The 17861-nt window shown below is 38.9% G+C and overlaps 1 protein-coding gene across 1 annotated transcript in view; it reads left to right on the top strand.

Moving 5' to 3' along the window:
- ANKFN1 (ankyrin repeat and fibronectin type III domain containing 1) overlaps nucleotides 1-17861 on the top strand; it is a gene marked incomplete at both ends in the record, with an annotated part of 62293 nt that overhangs the window by 6189 nt on the left and 38243 nt on the right. Inside the window, 3 exons of the mRNA XM_082326625.1 lie at nucleotides 1145-1355; nucleotides 5875-6069; nucleotides 7572-7685. Of these exons, the coding sequence (XP_082182751.1) occupies nucleotides 1145-1355; nucleotides 5875-6069; nucleotides 7572-7685 (520 nt within the window). The remainder of the gene's footprint in view (nucleotides 1-1144; nucleotides 1356-5874; nucleotides 6070-7571; nucleotides 7686-17861) is intronic.

Genomic DNA, 17861 nt, shown 5'->3' on the forward strand with positions numbered 1-17861 from the left:
CTCTGTGTTTCCTCCACGTGGGTTTCAGGACACAGGAAGCTACTTTACATCATGTATCTGCATCGCTTGCTGTCTTATGTATGCGTTTCTTTACTATGCCCATTGGCACAATATGTCTATGTAGATCTCGGTTCCTTTATGTGACTGCATGCTGAGCCCTCCTTGCTTAGCTGGGCCTCTTGCTTCTACTAATTCATTCTTAAGAGGAAAAAAAACCTTCTGGGTAATTATGGCAATGGGACACTGGGAGAAAATTTAAAGAAACTTGGCAAATAACATGTCATTAGTGTAGGCTCCAGAAGGATGTTCTCATAACAGAAACCTGCAGGCCATGCTACTCTCCTGCACCTGCTTCTCCCCAGCTCAATTAAGAAATGATGGCTTTCTTTGGATGATCCCATTCTTTTATCTCCTTGACATTGGTAAGGAACAGGTTCAGTGGTTCTCCCCGCTTGAGAGTCGGTGCCATGTATGTTCTTGGTTTTGGCTGCTTGCGATCTCTGCTGTTCAGACACATCACTTTCTGGACATCCACGCTGGACAGTCAGTTTTTTCAGTCTCATATCTACCTTATTTAAGGACTATACATTTCAAAGCTGCTTCTAGTTACAAGTTAAATGCAAAAATATGAGCACCTAGAAACGACTGAAGTGTTTCAATGAACAGTACCTATTACTAGCTCACACCGGAGTTGTGAAGGTTTTTCTCCAGAATAGCTTGTTTGATTTGGATTTTGATCACCTGAGTTTGTAGATTTTTACTTTAAATTCTGAGTTTGAAAAACTCAGTAGTCCAAGACTCTGCCAAAATCATAGTCTTTCATCCAGTTTCACACTGAAAACATATAGTATTGCTCATATAGTTTGATTACAGGACAGATGTCTAAATAAGTAGGGCGTTGTTTTGTATGGGTTTGAAGCTCGCTTGAATCTTCCCACCGACCTGAAGCAAGTTCAAGCGCACAAGTCCAGAGGCAGACTGAGCTCAGTTTTGCTGCAATTTCCATGTTTCTAGCTGAACCTAAGCTGGGGCTGGAGGATCAACATTTTCTAGCAATCTCACAAAACACAAATTTTCTCGATTTATTTTTAAAACACTGACATTTGAAAAGTTTTACTGAATTTCTGTTTTTATTGATACACAGAATTTCCAGTGCAATGAAGCTATGTTTGAGGCCGTAGAACAGCAAGATCTGGATGCTGTTCAGATTCTTCTTTATCAATACACACTGGAGGAACTGGACCTGAACACACCAAACAGTGAGGGACTAACTCCTTTGGATATTGCCATTTTGACAAACAACGTCCCTATTGCTAGGACCCTTCTACACGTTGGGGCAAAGGAAAGCCCACACTGTAAGTAAAGAACATGAACTGACTTAGATAATTGCCTGTAGGAGACTAGGTTTGCTGCTGTTCTGGGAAATTAATTACATTACACATAAAAATTGACTGGTTCTATCATAAAGATGATCATACCAGCAATAGCACCACAGCACTGGAGGACATTTGCAGCAATGCCTGCCTGTTGAATGCATGCTCAGTAGATCTTTTGTGTTCTCTCTGTCAGATACACCAGCTGATGAATCAGGTTGAGCTTCTAATGTGATTAACGCTGGGGCAGCTGAGTTAATATCAATACTGAGAAAAAAATCTTTAAAATTATGGAAACAGGAACTGAGTGAGTGATTCAAAGATCATGGTCTGAAATATGGAGTTTGTAAGCAAAAATGAAAGGACGATGGGTTGTCTAGACTTTGGTTTATTTTGATTATCCTTTTCATTTTGGCTATGCTGCCTTCAGGAGACAGGTTGTGTTGAAATCTATCATTTCCATTACCCACAGACTCCTCACTCCTAGTCTTCAAATGGCCTAAAATCCCACTTAAATGAGAATTTCAAACCAGAGAAAAACTAAACACAAAACAGACGTCCTCACTTTACTGGAATACCAATATTGCTTATAACTACATATTGTAGTTATAAAACTCCTTTGTATTCCTTCATGGCCATTTTTATGCACAATTTGTGGGTTGGAGGGTGACTTACCAACCCAATTAATCAACCGTGTACCATGACACAAACTCTGACGCCTTACTTGTGTCTAAAAATACACCAATGTATGCGAATTTGTTTTAAACTGTCAATGCCTATATTTAGGACATTCCCAGCAAGGCTATAATGAGACTGTGTTTGAGGGGTTCGGCCACTGCAGACTCTGCCATTAATTTGAAGTTAGTTAAATTAACAACATTTAGTGCTGGCATGTCAATCTCAGTGCTCCAGGAAATTGCACCTTGAGGCTACTAACATTGCCAGTTTTTTCACTGGAGAGTGTGTGTGCATGTGCGTGTGTGTGTTGAGTTTTTTTGCCAGACCCTCAGTGTTGGTACACCTTTATTGCTTTTCTATGTCCACAGCACTTATATTATCATTTATTCTGGCCTCCTTTAACCTTCCCTGGAGATTTTTGCATAGTGTAGCTGCTCAGTGAAAAGAGTTTTTTAGTTTTATATTTATTTGTTTATTTTTCTGTCATGGTTCATGACTGAGGCTTTAAAAAAAAGTGTGACAGCATTTAGAGTACATGATTGACTGCTGAAGCAACATTCATTAACCATGACAAATCTAGAGGAAAACACAGTCTTGAGTGTTCTAAACAGCAGTAAAAAAGACTAAACTAATTTTTCATTGACCTCATCTGTAAATAAATGCAGTCTGATGGCGAGCAGGGGCAATCATAAATTAGTATTCATTTCCTGTAATTAATGCAAACATGCCTATGAACACAGGGAATATGAATATATAACCACCTCATTTCCATTTCAAAATATACCCACCAAATTTCCACTTCACTTGTCTTGATTTTTAGTTTTTCTGATTGAAATAATGGATGAAGCATTCTCAATAAAAAGCAAATGATTCTTTGTGTTGGGGTTTTTTACCTTAAGGGTTTACAGTTGCTACTTGAGAGCAAAATGCAAAAAGTTATTTTCAGCCCTCAAAACAAAGGTTCACAGCATCTTTGTATGTGGCTTCATTCTTGTGGAACTGATAGCAGTCACTTTCTATTTTCTCTAGTCTTTCTGCTTTGCTTTCTGTACTTAACCAACCCTATTAGAATGAAATCCAGTCTGTTTGTGTGATCTCAGGGCTGCAAGAACATGATCCAGCACTCAGCGGGAGCATTGTCATTTCTCTGTGGTGGGCAGTTGAGCAAGACTTCCCCAGGCTGAGTGGGAGGGGAGGGGATTTCAAGGTAAAATTCTGACTCACCCCAGTTTTGGGACAGGACACAAGCATCTCTTAATCTGATTGGAAGTGTATAGGACAGACGCACAGATCTGGGAGACTGCAAGGTAGAGGAATTCCTCATTCCTAATGCACACAGAAAGCTTGCTCTTCCACTGTATTAGCCGTAGTGATCCAGCTGAAATCTCATTATAGCCCCTAACCTAATGCTGTAGAAAAGAGGATCTGGAGGACAGATAGCTTCCATCTGTATCACCTGGATTTCTGCCTGGAATAGGAACAGCAGCAGATACAGCAATAGAAAGTAAAACTATGATCTTCATTTCCACATGGAACTTAGACTGTATAAATCTTAACAGGAACCCAACATCTCTTAAACACAAAGCAAGTAAGATCAGAGAGAACAGCATTTAAAATATTAATTTAGTTGGGGAGGAGGCAAATTCCACTGTGTTATCTTTTCAGTTACTCTTATTCATCATATACTCATGGTTTGGCTTGTTCATGTGAACCCAAATAAAAATAAGATTAAAATTTCCAGTGGCTGATTAGACACATTTCCAAGACCTGACAATTGTGGATCAGAATCTTGATTAAACAGATAGAACCAGATCCTTAGTGAGAACTTGATCCAGTGCCAATTCTCAGTCACCTGAAGTTCTGGCACATAAAATCTCCTTCCTCAGTCCTGTTGTGCTGTCAGATGTGTTGCATGCTTATTGTAGGCATGGATCCAGGAAACCATATCACCTTTGGCCTCCCAGTAAACAGGCAGTTCTGAGGATACCAGCAGATTCCAGTAAGCCTGGCCATATGTCTCTGATGTCCATATGAAGAATGATCAAACTTCAAGGATGGCTTCAAGCCAGCTTCTGAAAGCAAAGTCTTGGAGACAAACATTCTTCAAAAACAACCTTTTGCATGTCAGAGGTGTTGAGTAATTCTTTGCTCTTCTCCTGTGGCTTTAAAGATCCCATGGCACTTTTCACATTAGTGTGTAGGGTTATCCTTAGACTCCACTAAACTTTGATTGTGATATTGTTATGAGAGACAGAAGGCAGAAGTTAAAACGAGAGGTTCAGACTGGATAAAACAAACACCTTTTTCAACATAAGAACAGTAAAGCAGTGGAACAGGTTGCCTAGAGTCGTGGCAAAGCCTCCATCCTGGGAAATTTTCAAGACCAGACTGGGTAATGCCCTCAGTAACTTGGCCTGACCTCACAGCTGACCCGGTTTTGAACAAGAAGACTGGACTAGAGAAGGTCCTTTCCAATCTGATTTATTCCATAGTCCTATGATTCCAGTTTAGGAATAACACATTCCTATGCATGGACACTTTCACTTATGTGGTGTTTTGATGTCAAAAACCTGTCAGAGTCTTGGTCCTTTATATAGTAGTTTGATGTTTTCAGAAATGTCTACTGCTCATGGCTTATGCAAGTGAACGATTGGTGCGTCCTGTGCAAGATTCAGGCTGTTCCTCTAAAAATCTTAGGGAAACGAAGAGCCTGGCTGTCCCTACATAGCAACTCCCCATCATTGCTAAGAGTAGTGCAGTGCTAGGGCAGTGTTTTCAGTAAATAGGGGCCTTTTAAATTAAGACTCTCTCAGAGCTCTTCTGCAAAAATACCAGACACTGGAGAAAAGTTATTTTCTGTGATTTCAGAATTCCTTCTCTTGTACACCATTTCCTGCATATTGAACATCAGATCGGTGGTTGCATTTCTTTTCAGATTAAACACCTTTACAAGTCCTATTTTCTAAACTGCAAATAGTTTCAACAATTTCAGGCCAAGAGCATTTCTGAAAACAGGGCTTGATTCGTCACATTTCACTGTATAATAAAGGGGCTGGTGTAGTGTAGTCTTGTAGGGTTGGGCTAAAATCAAACCTATTTTAGTTTGTAACCTATGTGATCTTCACTTTCACCTTTATTATCACACAGTAGTTCATGCAGGCAATCTGAACTGCTAAATGTCAAATTAAAAATATTCTGAGCACTGGATAAAAACAAAGTCTCCATGTGTCAAGCCGCTCACTATCTGTCCAGTCTGTTGGAGGACTAATTAGATAGCACATGGGCAAAACTGTGGCACAAAGAAAACCTGGAAAGAGATCCATTCGATACCAGCCATGGCCCTTAGGCACAAAACTCTCAATCTTAAGTTTGGCAATTACATCTCCTTTCGTTTGTAGAGATTTATATATTGTATGTGTTTAGAACCAGTACAACCTTCTTTTTTTCTATGAAAGCTTATGATATTATGGCAAAGTAGGGGTTGGATAGAAACCAAATGATTTATTATTTTAGTTCGGTTTTAATATTCCACCAACTTAAAACATACATGCAATTTCAGTCTAATTAAGACATTTTTAGGCATATGAGAAACATTGGAAGACAAAATTTGCTCAATTTATTCATGTTGTTAATCCCATTTAAGTGGCCAGATCCTTAAGTGCTGTAAATTGGCATGCTCTAATCCACTTGATGACAAGATAACTCCTGGAAGGCAGAGCGTTCAAGGATTTGACCTCACATGTGTTATACCAGAATGTGTAAGGCCAGAATTTTGTCACGTAAGTCCACCAAGCAATTACTTACTTTTCCCTTTTCTTGGTAGTTGTTAACATGGAAAGCAGGTCAGTGCATCTGAGTACATTGGTCCAGGAAGCACAGCAGCGAGTTACTGAATTGTCTGCACAAGTGATGAATGAAGGCCTTGGTACAGACAGCACAGAAAAAGAGAAGCAACTAAAAGCATGGGAATGGAGATACAGGCTATACAAGCGCATGAAGGCAGGCTACGAGCATGCTAGTAAGTAGAAGAAAGTACTTGCAAAACTCAAGATGAGAACTCTACAACTGAGAACACTCTGCCTTTGTTGAGCAAAGATGCTCTCACTAACTGATCCTCACAGCACTGCTGTGAAGCAGTTGAATGTTAGGGTGGGAAAACTGAGGCTTACGACTAAATGGCCTTCCCAAGAATGAGAAGGAAATTGATGTTAGAACAATAGAGGACCAAATATCTGAGAGCAACAAGCACAAAGCTCCTTTAGGAGTGGGCTGCATAAAATTGATAAGATGACACCTCCAAACTCTTGGTTCAGGATCTAATGATTCTGTTCCGCTTATTTCTCTTCACGTTTACTCCTGGATCTCATTTAATGTGCTCAGAGTTTAAAACAGGATGATTAGAAATTAATATATGAATAGGGAGGAAAAGGGATGGGGACACTGGCCTTTTTTCTGTTGTAATTTGATTTTTTTAAAAAAATGTATTCTGTTTTAGAAGAATGGAGTTGTTCTAAACATTTGATCAAACAATGGAATTTCATTTTACATATAAAAATTGTGAAAACTTAATCTTAATTTTGGCATCCACATATAACATTTCATCAGCATAGTCACAGATTGGGTCGCTTTAAACTGTTGTACAAGTGAGTCTGTACCCAAAGTAAATGTGAATTCGGGCCCATGGGAAGGAGTAAACAGGGCTGAATTGTTTCACATGTAGATCTTTTAGCTGTATCCTATTCAATGAAATACAATCATTGCCATTAACATTTTTACAACCATCTTTATATAAATGTACTTACAAATAATTTTCTCAAATTTATTGTATTCTAAGATTACTTCCTCAAGACAGATGTAGTGCTCCTTGTATCGGATACTAAATACAGGAAATACAGCAGTAGTGTAAGTTAATATAATGGGCTTTTAAATCAATCCCAGCAGTAAGTCATGACATTTTGTTTGATTTCTGAATTGAGTCTGATTGATATTCTGTGAATTAAGCTTTTTAAAAAAAAAAAAAAAAAAAGATGTTAGGCCTCAACTGACAACTGTATTTTGGAACCACTACACCGAAACATTTGTGGAATTTGCAATGTCTGAATCACAATAATGTAAAAATGTTTTCTGTTATTTGATAAATTTGAGTTTGTTAGTGAAACCATAAAGGTTTAATTAGCTCTTTGTGGTTTTGTCCTTTCTCTCTCCTCCTACCCACCCCAAGAGATTTATAGGGGCTTTTCATTGACATAATTAGCATGAATCTGTTTTATTGGGTTACATATATGCAGGAAGATATTTTTAACCAAAAGGAGCCCAAACCATGATAGAAACAAATGGTGTCTGCAGGATATTGTTAGCAGGGGCACTAATTAAAATGCTCAAAAGGCAGAGAACACAAACACCTACAACCCAAAGCTCACAATTGCAGGGTGATTTTCAGTGGGTTCTTTGAAGACTCAGAAACATTGTTTGAATAGGATTTGTTGTGCTGAAGAGCTGATGTTTTCTCTTCTCTCCCAGGAGCCCCTGAGGCGCCAACCAATGTCTGTCTCATGGTAACAAGCAGTACATCACTCACTGTCACCTTCCAAGAACCTCTGAGTGCCAACTCAGCTGTGGTGACCAAGTATAAAGGTACTGGATTTAGACATCTTTCATTTACCTTAACAATGTACAAAAATTTGAGGGCTAAGTGGCAAAGGTATTTATCTACAAGAGACTATCTTACAATGCTAGTAACATTTGAAATTAATTATTTTCCCAGTTAATAGCTGTAGAAGTGGAATTTTCTTAAAAGATTTCCCAAAGACAAAATTTTTATTAAAAAAGAAAAATAAATTAACCAAAAGCTTTCTCCATGAGTGCTTTGAAGAAGTTTGCTTGACTCACTGTGGTTAGGACATCGGCTCAATGACTGGGTTGAGATGAGCAGTTATAAAACACAAGCTAACTTTTGGTGCCTGTGGGCTCCTGAAACCATGTGTATCCTTGTAAATGCCAAACCCACACCACCATTCCTTAAAGGAATGCCTCTGGAAGCTGAAACTTTTGGCAGAGGCATCATACAGCCCAACTAATTAGCTATTCCAGGGCTCCCACATCATTCTTGGAAGAGCAATACATTTGGGGTGGCACCAGTTAGTTGCAAAGTGGAATGAATAGGAAAATACTTCCATCTGAATAGCGCTGTTGAATAGAAATGGTTTTAAAACAGAATTTCTGTTCCACAGGAAATTCCAACATTTTAAAAAAAAAAAAAAGTTTTATTGAAGATTAGGACAAAAATGAGAAATTTTAAAATTTCCTGTTGAAAGGAACTTCCAGGTTTTCTAAAATGTGTGGAACAGTAAGTTCTTCAGTGTTAAGTGCAGCCATCAGCAGTCTCCATCTTCCAGTGGGAGCCTGAGTCCTTCCACAGGTCAAGGGACTGAAAAGCACTGTTCTGGAGATCTGAGGCCTTCTTTACCCAGCCCAGGGGAGTCAAGAAGTGGGGAGCCTGAAAGGCTTCTTAGTTATTTCCCACTGTGTCTCTCTTAATGTTTCCTGTTGTGTTTGTTTCTTTGTATTAATACTTAAAAACTCATTTGAGAGGTACCTGAACCTTGGATTTCCGTAGGCATAGCAAGAACCATTCCAGCTGTGTTGTGGGGCAGTCCATTTCATGCTTCCATCTGTGGGTGTCACAGGGATTGCTTCAACAGGAGAGATTCAGAAAGCCCCAGTCCATCGAGGCTCCAATAGCTAATGGAGCTCTTCTGGGGTTGGGACCTGCCGGTGCACAGGCTCCACTGGCATCAAGCACAAGCACCCAAAGGACTGCATGAGTTTATTTTGGAAAAGGCAGATTCTCTCTTTGCATCCTCCCCCTGCTTCTGGTCAGAGATTTCAGTCATCACTGGCTATGCCCAGTAAATCATTTTTTACAGGGTAAGAAAAAAACCCAACCTCCTAGACATCACTAAAGCCATCAAAGTGATTCCATTCCTGATAGCCTCAGTAGAAGGGCAAATTACTGTATTTACACCTAGTCAGCTGTGCAGTGCTGCAGGAAGTGTGATTTTCAAAAACATCAAAGCCCTTTAGAAGCCTAAATCTAATTTTCAGCAATGGGTTGGGTTGCCAGAAAACTAAATTTCATTTAAGAGCCTCCTACTGCCTGATTTACTTGTGAAAATGATACTTGGGGTCCTAAAACACTTAAGCTCTCTTGAAAATATCAGCCTGCTCTTTGTAACACACGTATTTTAAACAACCGTGAAACATTGTCCACACTCTAATTATAATGATTGTTGATATTTTCACAGTAAAGCAAATTCCCAAATAGAATTGATTTTTAAAAATAATTTTCTAAATGTTGTAGTATTTTTCTCTTGTGTATTCATTTGGGTTGAGTCTGTTTTGCACCGTGTCAATTCTGTCCTCTTTTTGGTAAGTGCAACATTCAGAGAAATTTAATCCAACCTGACCTAACTTTCTAATCAGACTAGGGAGCATTGCTGTTGTATTTTGAATTACCCTCGCTGGTGATCATTTTATGCTTTATCAAGTTGACAGTTAGTTTTGCCAGAACGTTCTTTTTAAATCCTTTATCCCAGGAGACTTGCATATTTATGGTTAGATAAAAAGAAAGATCATTAATAGCTCCTTTTGGTGACTTTCGGGAATTAATTAAGCACTGGTTGTAGAATTGTTTATTACATTATGGAGTGAGATTTGTGCTAGTTTGAGGGGTCATAAAATGAACCTTTCAAATGATCACTTGCAAGAATGATTAGAACCAGGTAGCAATTACTAGCCCTGAAAGGAGAGCTTGATAACATTGTGTGAGGATGTTTTTAGTCAGACATATAACCTCCTATCCAGAAAACCAGCTAAGCATTTTGCGAATTCAGGGACAAAAATAAGCTGTTAGGGTTTTTTTTCCCTCAATCCTTTACCATTTATTTTTCTAAGCAAATTAAAATTCAGGAGCATTTGCAGCAGTGTTTAGGGAATATCTGCTCATTAACAGAAGCTAATAATGTTCTTTTCTCCAGACCTGAATTATAGGGGATAAAAACTGACATCACTTCTCTTCAGTTTAGTTTAGTTCCCTAAAAACAGTGAGAAATTGCCAATTCCTTTTTTCTGTGTCATCTTTTTTTTTTTTTTTTTTTTTTTCCAAAGCTTTATTTGCCCAAATGTCATTTAGAAACTGGGCTTGGAACATTATCTGACTGTCTGCTGTTTTCCTGTGTGTGATCTTTTCCCTTGTTAGCTGTATAACTTACAAATAATAATACAGGAGAATAATACTTTGCACTCACTCTCTAACCACTAAAACCATCTCACTTCATTAGGAGATTTAATTTTAACCACACACGGTGAATGGGTATTGACTTTGGTGTCCCAGCTGGATGGCGGTTCAGTGACTGCATTCTGTTGAGCCATTGCTTTAGGAGCCAGAGTATTCTTTACTTCCTCTCCTGGATTGTTGTTTAATGTTGCAGGCACCATCCTAATGGCTCCCTTCAGTTTCCCTCCAGAGAAGGCTACAGCGTGGTGGTGGCTGACGTGAAATGATTCCTATGTATATTGTAACTTAGTAAAGTGTTTTGAGTCTGGAAGCAGACAGGCATGACATAAATCAATAATAACAGTAATAACCTCCTCCATGCTAGAGAAAGATTCAAAGCCAGAGACACCTTACCCCAGCCAGTTTTAGGAAGGATGTGAAGCATCACTGTAATATTGAGAAGAAAAACCCCTGCCCTTGGCTAATCATGCCCTAAAGCCAAACGTCCCATTGTGGAAGTACTTAAGACCTGCTTTAGTTTTGCATCTTTGAAAACACAATCAAAGCGTTCCACACTAATATACAAAATCACTTGCCATGGTTTGAAGCAACCATGGTCCCAGCAGCAACATAATCCAGATAGGCACTACTTGACTCCTAGGAACAGTCCCAATAGAGCCAAGTGGTAAGTGCTTGTAGGGCTTTTAAGAACTGTTCTTTCACTAATTAGCCTTCCTAGGGTTCACATGTTCCACACAGCACATACACATAAAGAAAGCAGTTTTATTTAAAGAACAAAATTATAAGTAATGGTAAGTAATTTTGTTGCACTTATTTTCTGTGCATTTTAAACCTGATTATTATTTGGCCTTTACAGTGAATGAGTACAGGTAAACCTCCTCTTATTGCATTCTTTTTTCATCCATTTCCCATCAGAAATAGTCATAATAATGCTGTGATCCCCAAGTATAGGATAAGGAAGAAAAATGGACACAGCACTGATCATTACCTACTGGAAAGGATCACTAGGCAACGGAAAATCTCCGTTTATATTTTATTTACAATTTTTAAACAAACATCTATATTCCCTTTTGGAGAAAAAAACGAAACAGCTTGTGTAACCAAAGTTGAGCTAATTTATTTAAGAGCCTGGAACTATTTGTGTTTGAAGAGAGAGGAAGAGAGAAAAAAATCTGAGCCATGTTTGATGTAGCAAACAGAGCTCATCTTCTCTCTGTTTGGATGTAGCTGTGGACTTAGAAGCCAAGTTATTTTCCAGATAGTGATACTAAGCTGTCTAGGCCACTTTAGCCCTTGTTACCTTTTTTAGTTTGTTACTTTAGCAGAATATTTCGTGTTTGTCAGGACTGTCCAGCTGCCTTCTAGGATTTCTGTGGGATGGAGAGAAGATTTTTTTATTTTCTATGTCAGTGTAGCTCTTTAAAAAAAAAAAAAAAACACCACCATGTCAGCTTAGATTAGGAAAGAAGGAATTATGTCTTGCTTAAATTTTGACAAAAAGTCGTTCCCTGCCTCCCTTTTTCAAGGCAATTTGCGGTTCATTTCAGAATTTTTTGCTTGAGAATAATTTAAATCATCTTTAAATCTCCGGTTCAGTGCTAGCTAGATACGCAGTAGCCACGGTATGTTGCTATCGCATGCCTGCATGAATTGGGTTGATTATAGGCAAGTACCTTTGTCCAGGAGAGGTTGATGCAATTTGGTGTTATCACTGGAAGTCTCAACTAAAGGATGAATGGAGCTGCGTTTTCATGATGGGTCATGGGATGAGGAAGCCTGCCAGGCTGGCCCTGTCTACGTTCTGTAGCTCAAAAAAAACCTGTATTTCAGATCCTCAGTTGACACCTCACTGTGTCAATGGAATTTTTTCATTGAAAATTTCAGTGTGAAAAAACCTCAAAGATTTTACAAAAACTATCTAAAAATTTTGTGTGACTCTGCATGTTTTACTCTAAGGGGCAATCTTTTCATAACCAAATAATCTTATCATTTTGCGTGGGCTTCTGCTTGTCCTGTGAGCACGTACAAACAGCACATACCATATGTTTTGTAATTACGGATTTGATTTGTCCATCAATAGTTGACTTGCCATGCTTGATCAAGTTTGGATTTGTTCCATAGCAGGTTTCCTGCAGTGATCCTTCTAGTACTGTACAGTGAGGTTTGACTCCAGAGAGATTTGGCTAGTCTAACAGGTAGAGCTTACACAAAGACGTACATACGTGTGTGTGTGTGTGTGTGTATATATATATATATATGACATCTCCAGCTCTTTTCCCTGTTTTGGTGGCAACTAACCATTCACATAGCAGTGTCAGAGTAGGAAACAGCAAGCCTATGCTTTCTTTGATTTCTGGAAGAACCCTGGTTATGGAAATGAATGCTTGTAGAAGTGAATCTTAGGTGTGAAAATGTGGTGCTTTAATATTAATACCTATGCATCTTTCTAAAGTAGATGCCATGTCACTGCTTGACCCTGTTCCAGTCCATAGTGGAATTAAGTAGCATTCTGCATTCAACTTGATCTTGAAACCCTTTTCACTTATTATTCAAAGTTTCTTTGTATATTTTGAAACTCTTTCTTTCTTTCCCCAAAACAGTTCTTACTCCATAAAAAGGAAAGAGAATACATTTCTTTGTAATACATTTGAATTTATCCTGCTGAATAGGTGTGGTCTGATATTTTTTACAGTAGTTCATTTATGGCATTTTATTAGGTCTCCTGGGCACTTTATTTGCACATTACATTTTGGTAGCTAACAGGACTGTGCAATTTGACTTCTATTTTTATGCCTAGCAAGTACAGAAATGTATAAATGTTAAAACAAACCTTTCTATTTCTAGCTCCTGTCAACGTCTGTAGTATGTGTTGGGCTTAACATAAAATTCTGCATTTTAAGTTTGCAATGTATTTAAAACCACCTTTGATCATGGATCACATATTAAGTGATGGTGTAATTAACTAATGTAGTTTATCAGATACCAGTTACTCAATTCAATCATTCTTTCCTCCTGCTTTGTGTTTTATAAGGATTTTGAACAGCAGCTCAAGATGAATGGCTATGAGAAAACCCAGACATATAGGCTCTGGTTTTGTCTGCCTTTGGTGTCTAAGAAAAAAGGCTCATATCATGATGTTCCTGAATTTTAGACATTGCTTTATCTTTTACATTTGCTTTGACTTACCAAAATTAATATGTATTTTTAGAAATGATTTGCATGTGGCTAAGCGTTATAGCTTCCAGTTCATAGGTATTGCACAGCAGAGGTGAATAGTCAGTGGCAGGACTGGAACTCAAGACGTTCGGCTTCTGTCTTGAAGGAGGTTCCTGATTTAGCAGTTCTTTTGATTCATTGGCTTGGGAATGCTTCCTCACTGGAGGCCTGAACAAAACCAGAATGTCTTCAAAGGGATTGTGGCAAAGTTTTCCTGCTCACCGCTTTGTCTGAAGTCTTCTCTGGTCCATCATGGACCTTTTACAAGCATAAAGGGTCTAAAACATAGTCAGTTTGCCTCGCCAACCAAAACCTGGGACTGTTCTAGTAATTAGATCTGACCCACAGAACAGGTAAATGAATGTAAACTTGGAATCAGGCCTTTGGATCTGCTTCAACCTCATGTATTGAGCATAAATTGCAGGGTTTACTGTTTTCATGCATTAGTGCCCAATTAGTTCATGCATGAACACCCAATCAATTTATGCATGAGCGCCCAATCAGTTCATGCATGAGCACCCATTTGATTTACTAATGAACACCCAGCTGGTTCACACATGAGCGCCCTGTTAACTCATGTCTGAGCACCCAAAGAGTTCACACACGAGCACCCACTTAGCTCACGCCCGAGTGCTGTGTTGGGTATATATAGCAGGTTTCAGTAGCCAGGGCCACAGGTGCGGGAGGAGGTCAGGAGATGGTGGGTGCTGGTCACAACTGGCCCAGCTAGCCCTAAATGCGATGGAAAACCCCATCGCTGAGTGTAACCCCGTGGTGGAGGCAAGGGAAGTTGACAGTAGGAAAGGGGAAGGATAGGTGTTTGGCTTAAGTTGAGCCTGGGAAAGGCAGTGGAAAGGTGTTCACTTAAATGTTTGTTTAATGGTTTATGTTTTCTTTCTTCTCGCTCTGAATGAGCGATTAGAAGTTTGTGTTAATTGGCAATAAATTAAATTAAGTAAAAATTCCCCAAATCAAGACTGTTTTGCCTGCCACACCTGGCTGCACTGCTAGGGAAAGGTGAAAGCTCTTTAAGTTACTGTGGGGATTAGTTTATAAAGAAATAAGAGCCTTAAATATAATTAATTAACATCTATGCAGCTAAGTCCCTCTTTAAAAATAGATTACAGAAGAACCAGAGGAAAAGCAGTGGAATCCCATTAAACAGATTACTTGAATTAGCGTTTGTGTATTTACTTTGTTAACAGTGCTGTGCAGTGCTCTGGTTTGTCTTGGACATTGTGATAGATTACTTTTTTGTTTGCATTTTCCCAACTGCTCATTATTTATTAATTAGATTTTAATGTATTATGTTTTGGGAAGAAGCGGAGCCTAACCCAAGCATGCTCCACACAAATGAGTAGTCCTTAGGTTCATAAGCTTCCCCACCGGCTTTGGTTACACCGATTGCAGGAGTAAAACGCACCCACTGGGAGTGGAAATCCACAGGATCGGAGCCAGGCCTGTTATACCTTTCTAGGATGTGAAGCCTTTGCATAAGAACCCCATTTATTCTCCAATCCCTTTTCACAATTCTAACACGTATTTTCTCCCACTTTTCTTTCCGCAGCCGGAGTGGGATATGTTTGTCATTGCAGGGCTGAGAAACAAATCTTGGCTATTATAATCCATTGTAGCTTTTTAACTGCCGGCCCACATTGGAAGGCAATATGCACCCACATGGCACATTCTCTTAGTTATTTATAAAATGTTAGTAAGAAACATCACTTTCACTAACAGAAAGGAAAAAAGTCCCTTCTTCTACTGGAATAGCTGACCTGATTACAAATGGATAAAGAATTGTTAGTACTTAGAAAACACTAATTAAATACTTGAGAAAAAACAGTCAATAATTTTTTTTATTTTCTCTTGGCGAGAATTTTATTACCATGCAATAAAAATAGTATCTTATAAATCATTTATACAATGTAGATTTGCTATAAGATGAACTAGTGAAACCATGATCAAGCAAAGATGTGTCTTTGGCACCCAGCCTGCTGTCATAATGCTTCCCATAAACATCAAGACATAAAATCGAGTATTCTGGCCTGGGTCAAAGGAACATACAGAAACAGGGCCACAAGAAAGGTTATTTAACATCATTGGTTATTATTAGCAGGCGTAAAAGGTAAAGGAGCCCACAGCTGTTTGGGAAGAAGCTTTACTGCAAATAAACTATTTGATTATTAAAAAAAAAAAGTCCGAAACAAGTATCAGGAAGATTTATAGCCACGAAAGTTTCAAATGAAGATGTGCTCTCCAGGAATAGTCTAGGAATGCTCTTCTTGATACTCTCCTTGGTGTTCTGAATGTTGTTCTGATGAGAGGCCCTTAAACCCACCCGTAGCTCTTTCACACTAACACACAGCAGGGCTTTATTTACTTCAGGTGGACACAGTGCTGTTTGTTTGCATCTTTTCCATTCCTCTTCAGCCTTACTGATGCTTCTACTGACCCAGTGCAAAGAGCCTTAAATAAGTTTACAGAAATAACTGAAATAATAGATAAGATCCAAAATAATGAATGCTAGTATTTAGAGCAGTTAGGAGCCCAGGTTTTAATTTAAGCAGTACCTAGAAATCCTAGTCCCAGGCCACGACTACACTGTTTTAACTTCCATGTTTGCACAGCAATACGCCTAAGTCCCTTAGGCATTGTAGTAAATCCCAGTTGGAGTCCCTAAACAAATAAACAAATGAAAAGTTCACCTGTCCCTTTTCTAAGTGCTGTGGCTCGTATCACATTGCCCCTGTCTACACTCTTATTGAGCAGAATGCAACCAATTCCAGACGTTCTAAGTTAGTGTGCATTTATGGATGGATTATACCCTTCACGCAAAAAAACAAATCCATGGGAACAAATACAAACTTGTCAGTGCCAAACATTTGTTTTTTCCTAATGGAAGCACTATGCTGGGATCTCTGCAAGTACTCCCTACAGCTGGTATGACTTGCCTTTCTCCTGTCATTCGTTAGAGAATTTCCAAACATGAGAGAGGCATGAACAGAGCCTGAACCCAAATCTGCAAAAATTGGGTTCCTTTCTCAATTCAGGCTGGAAAATTCAAGGCAGCGAGGAGGAGCTGACCAAATACTGCAAACAATGTTCTCCATCTGAGCTGGTGATGCTGTCTACACCAGCAAACTGATTTCTGCTTTTCACTAGTGTTCAATTCTCTTCACTTGTGTTATACTTCTAAATATTTGTTTAGGTACATTCATCTTGATTTTATGCACATGAATGGCAGTGTTTGATATCCTGAAATCAAGCTGCTAAGACATTATGAGTGTAAATCATTGAAATTATTTCGTAAAGATCAGCAGGCAGAAAAAGATGGTGTGAAGTGGTTTCTGGTGTTAGTGCTCTCTTTCAGTCCTGCATTTCAAAGGAAGCTATCGAACAATCCAGTTATTTGTTTGGAGGCCCTTGGAAACACAAGCTACGATCACAGCGTCCTTCAGCCTAGGCCCTAGACATGGGGTGGAAGGGAAGGGGAGAGAATCTTTGCTGCTTAAGTCTGGTTTAAAAGGCGTAGTGGCATAATGCGTTGCCCAAGGTCACACAGCAAGTCAGTAGCAAATGCAAGAATAAAACCAGAATCCCAGCTCAGTACACTATTCTGTAGACCCCATCAATTTAGCAGCAGAACTCATGTCCCTCGGTCTAATTAATCTACTCAGCAATTCAGTGAGTAATTTAAGGGCAAGCAAAAACAAATGCCAAGAGAAGTGACAAATTCTACTGTGGCTCAGGCTATTTACTTGACTCGGGAGAAGGTGCTTTCCTAAATGAATCTACAATAGGGTCAGGAAGTGTTTTGTGCCTTCACTTTGTCTCTTGTCTGCCTGTCAGTCTCTCTGATGAGCTGTTTAAGGCATGCTCAGTATAACAGAAAGATAGCGAGTGGAAAAGAAACAGGTGAAAATAAACTTCTCCCTTTATTTTAAAGTGCATGAATTGAGTATGAAAAAAAAAAAAAAAAAACTTGGCCACAAGTAAGTTACATAACTTAAGCCAGTCTAAAATTATGTGCCAGCAATTTACATGAGTTTTATGTAACTGTTTATACTGCTGTTTATTTAAAAATTACTACTTATCTTGGCGACCGCAGCAACACATCGTGCATTTGCTAGCTCTGGAATACAGGGCACCTTCATTAAAACACATAGTCACCAATATATTAAACACACAAAAAAGCCCTGCTCTGACATAACGTGAAGTGTCAGATGGAAAGCCGCAACAGCAAAGACATTCAGCGTTCACAACAAAGCAGCCCTTTGGGGTGTTCAGAACAGGACTGG

The sequence above is a fragment of the Platalea leucorodia genome, assembly GCF_965183815.1.
Source record: "Platalea leucorodia genome assembly, chromosome: 14".
NCBI lineage: Eukaryota > Metazoa > Chordata > Aves > Pelecaniformes > Threskiornithidae > Platalea > Platalea leucorodia.